At 37.1% G+C, this 5,560-nt stretch overlaps 1 protein-coding gene across 1 annotated transcript in view; it reads left to right on the top strand.

Annotated features, from left to right (window-relative positions):
- The window catches only part of ANO3 (anoctamin 3), a 629,748-nt gene that overhangs the window by 407,460 nt on the left and 216,728 nt on the right, over window positions 1-5,560 (top strand). Inside the window, exon 6 of the mRNA XM_007951966.2 lies at window positions 4,127-4,285. Within this exon, the coding sequence (XP_007950157.2) occupies window positions 4,127-4,285 (159 nt within the window). The remainder of the gene's footprint in view (window positions 1-4,126; window positions 4,286-5,560) is intronic.

The raw sequence follows: 5,560 nt of genomic DNA, 5'->3' as shown, positions 1-5,560 counted from the left end.
GATAGCTCATTGTTGTTTTGATTTGCATCTCTCAAATAGCTAATGATCATGAGCATATTTTCATGAGCTTGTTAGCTGTCTGATTGTCTTATTTGTTGATGTTTCTGTTCATACCCTTTGGCCATTTTCAAGTTTCCTATAAATTTTAGAGTTTAGTTCAATATATCATTGTCAAAATTCTTCCATAGTCTGTAGGTTCTCTTTTTACTATTTTGAAGAAGTCTTTTTATACAAATAAATTTTTTAATTTAGGAGGTTCCAGTCATCTAGTTTGTCTTCTGCATTTGTACATTTTTAGTTATGTTTGATAATGTATTTATGCCAGGTATTGGGGTTCGTAAGTACTCCTCTATTTTTTCTTTGATGATCTTTACGGTTTTAGGTTTTGCATTAGGTTTTTGATCCACCTTGAGTTAGTTTTTGTATATGGTATGATATATAAATCCTGTTTCATTTTTCTGCAAATCCATGTCCAGTTTTTCCAGCACCATTTCTTAAAGAGACTACCTTTTCTCCATTCAATAGGTTTGGGCCTTTTGTCAAAGATTAGCTATGCATGTTGTTCTTAGGTGCTGTCAAATCTCCTCTGACTCATAGAGACTCTGTGTACAACAGAACAAAACACTGCCTAGTTCTGTTCCATACTCACAATCCTTGCTATACTTGAGCCCATTGTTGAAGCCACTGTGTGCATCTTGTTAAAGGTCTTCTCCTTTCTCACTGAACCTCTATTTTACCAAGCTTGGTATTCTTCTCCTGGGAATGGTCCCTTCTGACAACATGACCAAAGTAGGTGAGATGAAATCTGGACATTCTGATGTCAAAGGAGCATTCTGACTGCACCTCTTCCAGGACAGATTTGTCCATCCTTCTGGCAATCCATTGTATTTCGCTATTCTTTGCCAACCCCGCAATGCAAAAGCATCAACTTTATTTGTCTTCTTTATTCATTATCCAACTTTCACATGTATATGAGGTGATTGAAGATACCATGGCTTGAGTAAGGTGCACCTTAGTATTCAAAGTGACATCTTTGCTCTGTAATGCTTTAAAGAGGTCCCTTGCAGCTGAAATAAACTGAGAAGTTGGACTTTATGAAGATGAACATGGCATGAGTATCGGTCCCTTACAGCAGAAATAAACTGAGAAGTTGGACTATGTGAAGAAGAACATGGCAGGAGTATTGGAGGAAGAATCGTCAATAACCTGTGATATGCAGATGATACAACCTTGCTCGGAGAAAGTGAAGATTGTAGCAGTTACTGATGAAAATCAAAGATTACACTCTTCAGTATGGTTTATAGTTCAACATAAAGAAAACTAAAATCCTCACAACTGGTCCAATAAGTAACAGCATGATAAATGGAGAATAGGCTGAAGTTGCCAGGGATTTTAATTTTACTTGGATCCATGATCAACATCCATAGGACAACAGTCAAGGAATCAAATGTGTTATTACACTGGACAAGTCTCCATAGGTGGATGGATTTACTTCTGTGTTCTCAGTTCTGTTCCATTGGTCTGTGTGTTTGTCATTGCACCAATACTAGGCTATTTTGACTGCTGCAGCTGTATACTAGATTTTGAAATCAGGGAGTGGGAGGCTTCCTACTTTGTCATTCTGTAGAAGTATTCTGCTTATCTGTGGTCTTTTTCCTTTCTGTATGTAGTTGGTAATTAGGCTTTCCATCTCTTTAAAGAATGATAAAAAGAAAAGGTCATTAGATTTAAATTAAATTACCTTATAAAGTGCTTGGCAATGTGTGGCACATAGCAAATGGTCAATAAATGATAGCTAGCATTATCATTATTACTGTCATTGTTAATACTAATATGCAACTGTTACATCCTGGAGACTTCCCCAGCATTATTGGATTATTCATATTATATGTACAGCTGAGATTAGTTCAGACATCTCAAAACATGTCCCATTATTAAAGAAAAGTCTCTACAAAGATTTCTTGTTCTTGTGCCCAAGTGTCTCTACTGCTGTGCATTCATACACTGTAACCCGTTCTCTCTAAAAAGCCTAAACCCATCTGACATTCTTGATACTACCTGCCTTGCCCTGTAGAATGAGAATTTCTCAGACATCTTTTCTATTGCTTTACCTGGATGTTACTTGGACTTTACATCTAAGGCACTTGACTGCTAACCAAAAGGCTGGCGGTTCAAACCCATCAGCCACTCCTTGGAAGGAAGATGGGGCAATCTACTTCTGTAGTGATACTGCCTCAGAAACCCAAGGAGGGGTCACTATGAGTTGGGTCCGACTCGACAGCACATAACAACAACAGCAACAACAACAACTTGGACTTTATATCCTTGGGGACCAGATTACTCTGATACTTACCTCTTTTACTTGGAGCTAGTTATGTGTTCCAATATGGCCTTTCAAAGCAGTATGGGATGACTTTGTCTGCAATTATCCTATAACTCTCCAGAATTTAAAAAAAAAATTTCCATCTTAAGAATGCCTGTATTGGTCACATGCAATAGAGAATGAGTGCAAATGTCCAAATAACTTTAAGGAAGACATGTACTCTGAAAGAAAGAAGGACAAGATAGTATCCTTAAGAGCATGGACCTAGACAAAATTGCACTTGAGTCTTGGCTCTTCAGTGATCTGAGGCAATAGATTGGTAAAGCTCCCCAACCTCCAAGAAGACTATCAGGAAAATTTGTTTGTCTAATTTACTTATAGCAAATGAAAATATACCATTTGTTTACTGTATTTTCACACAAATATCATGCTTCTGCCTTCTAACTTTGTTTGCCAACCATACCTTCCTTCATGCAGTATTTTCGTAAGTGCTATGTTAATTCTTTTTGCATGTTCCTGTAAAAAAAAATAATATAGCTTCTTATGCAAATCCATGGGGAGGGCAGGGAGCAGTTAACAAACAAATGTTTTACTCAAATGTGTTTGAGTCAAAACACGATAGCATTAGTATGGGTCTCTGCATAGCTCAGATGGTTGATATTTTGCCTACTAAGCAAAAAGTTTGAGGTTTGAATCCACCCAGACGTGCCTCAGAAACAAGGCTATGTAATCTGCTTCCACAAAGTCACTGTGACAACCCTATGGGTCACAGTTCTACTCTGCAACATGTGAGGTCACCATGAGTTGATTTTGACTTGACAGCAACTGGATTTATAATCTTAGTACTGTTTCAAAAGAGTAAAGTTAGGGAAGAGTTTTCATAGAAATTTTGAGCCTGAGCTGGGTGATTTTTAAAGAGGTCCAGCTAGGTAGGCATTTGGTTGATAACTGAGCAAGAAGAGTTTACATCAAAATGCTTTTGGGATGTTAGGAATAGCAAAGTGGGGGGATCTTAAAGTATTCTTGACAACAGAGTTACTAGTGGATATGTAGGGATCTCTGGTAGTGTATTGTCTAAGGCACTTGACTGCTAACCAGAAGACTGGTGGTTCAAACCCATCAGCCACTCCTTGGAAGGAAGACTGGCAATCTACTTCCATAGTGATACTGCCTCGGAAACCCAAGGAGGGGTCGCTATGAGTCGGGTCTGACTCCACAGCACATAACAGCAACAACAGTGGATACGTAAACTCTTTTAATTGGTTCACGATCTTCTCTTCTAGGAGCAAGCATTTCTGGAGCAAGGTTCTGAGGTATTATTGCTTGGTTACAATTTTGTTGAATATAGATTTAGGAAAGTAATGCTTGGTCCAAGTATTGTTTAACACAGGAAATTATGTCGGTTTTAGTTTTCAGTGCTTATGTTCTGTAAGTCTTAGGGACTTTTTATTTGAAACATAAGTTATGAGAATTAAATAAGATAAAATATATAGACCATTAATATCTAGGCTTGATATTTAGTAAACCCTCAATATATGTTAGCTAATATTTTTTGTATAGGATCTTACTGACAAAACATACCTGTTTTGATGCCTGAATCATAAAGCTTAGGTTCTGGAATCACACTGCCTAATTTCAAATTCTAGAACATCACTTGCTAACTTGTCTCTAATAATCTTACCATATCTCACAATTAGGATCATATATCTTTGGTAATTGGTCTGCAAGTGTTCAAACAGAATGAATTAAACCATAATTTGGTTACACAATTTACACTATTAACAACCCTTGCTTTGTTTGCAGAATGACATGAATTACATAGCATCCAGTGGCCTCCTATTTAAAGATGGCAAAAAGCGGATTGATTACATCCTGGTTTATAGAAAGTCAAATATACAGTATGACAGAAGAAACACTTTTGAAAAGAATCTCAGAGCAGAAGGCTTGATGTTGGAAAAGGAGGTATGTGCTTTAATTGTATTCTTTGTGTGGCAAAAGATGCTGGAACTGATAGATCATGTTTTTAGTATAGAAAGTATATACCCATGACTTTTTAAAATATATATTTTCTCCAAAATGTAAAATTAGTACATGTCTATATAGTCCCACTTAGGAGCTCTGGTAGCATAGTGGCTAAAGTACTTGACTGCTAACCAGAAGGCTGGGGGTTCAAACCCACCAGCCACTCCTCGGAAGGAAGGTTGGGCAATCCTACTTCCGTAGTGATACTGCCTCGGAAACCCAAGGAGGGGTCGCTATGAGTCGGGGCCAACTCAACGGCACATAACAACAACAACAACATATAGCCCCACTTAAATACACATTCCTTTTACACTCTATACATTTCAGAATTTTTAAATAGTTTTCAAAGGGCATGATTATTTTTTGTAATTATAAAAAAAGAAGTTATGATTATAGTTATGTAACATAGAAAACCCCATGAGATGGAAAATAAAATGTTGAAAGAGTTTTTCAAATTGTTAATATCTGTGTTTTAATGGCAGAATTATAATAATTTACCATCTTCTTTTCTTTTATGCTTTTATTTTTTTCAAACGTTCCTTAAAGAACATTTTTTTCCTAATAAACAATAAAAATGTCAATCCACATTGGAAAAAAATGAAAATAGAAGGGAGAAAAACAATATATTACTCATAGTGCTATTATCTAAAAATAACCACTGCTCTAGGTAGTTTGTCACCAGTCAAGGTCTGAAATAATCACTAGAAAGTCATCTGTAGTTCAGAGAGAAATTTAACAAGAGGATAGTAACCTTACAAGATGGAGACACATGGGGCCAGAGGCAGCACCAAGTGTGTCTCCCAAGCCTACAAGCTATGAATTTTTATAGTAGTTTGAAGGCTGTGGGGTTTGTGATTTCAAAAAACCTTATGAAGGCACATTACTCACAAAATCCTGACCCTGTTGCAAAAGTCAGGAAGTAGAACAAGGCTATGATAAATTTCTAAGGATAAACCTCAACTTCATTCAGGCTATGTGGTAGTTAAGATTGTCAGTCAACTGGGCTGGGCAGCTGGATGTAGTTATTCCCCATGGTGAGACTGGTAATTAACTCCATGGTGGAATCTACTGGAGCAGTTGAGTAGCTGCTTTAGGGATGTGAGCTGCTTCCAGTATATAAGAAGTAACTTTGAGGAAGGTCTCCAGCTTTTGGCACACTTCAACTTTGCATATAGCCAATTCGTTGATCAACAGGCTATGCCCTGCTGATCTTAG

Source organism: Orycteropus afer, unplaced genomic scaffold (assembly GCF_000298275.1).
Source record: "Orycteropus afer afer isolate SDZICR_OR568_19922 unplaced genomic scaffold, OryAfe1.0 scaffold00321, whole genome shotgun sequence".
NCBI classification, from domain to species: domain Eukaryota; kingdom Metazoa; phylum Chordata; class Mammalia; order Tubulidentata; family Orycteropodidae; genus Orycteropus; species Orycteropus afer.
The sequence above is the reverse complement of the archived record's forward strand: the minus strand, read 5'-3'. Positions and strand labels throughout refer to the sequence as shown.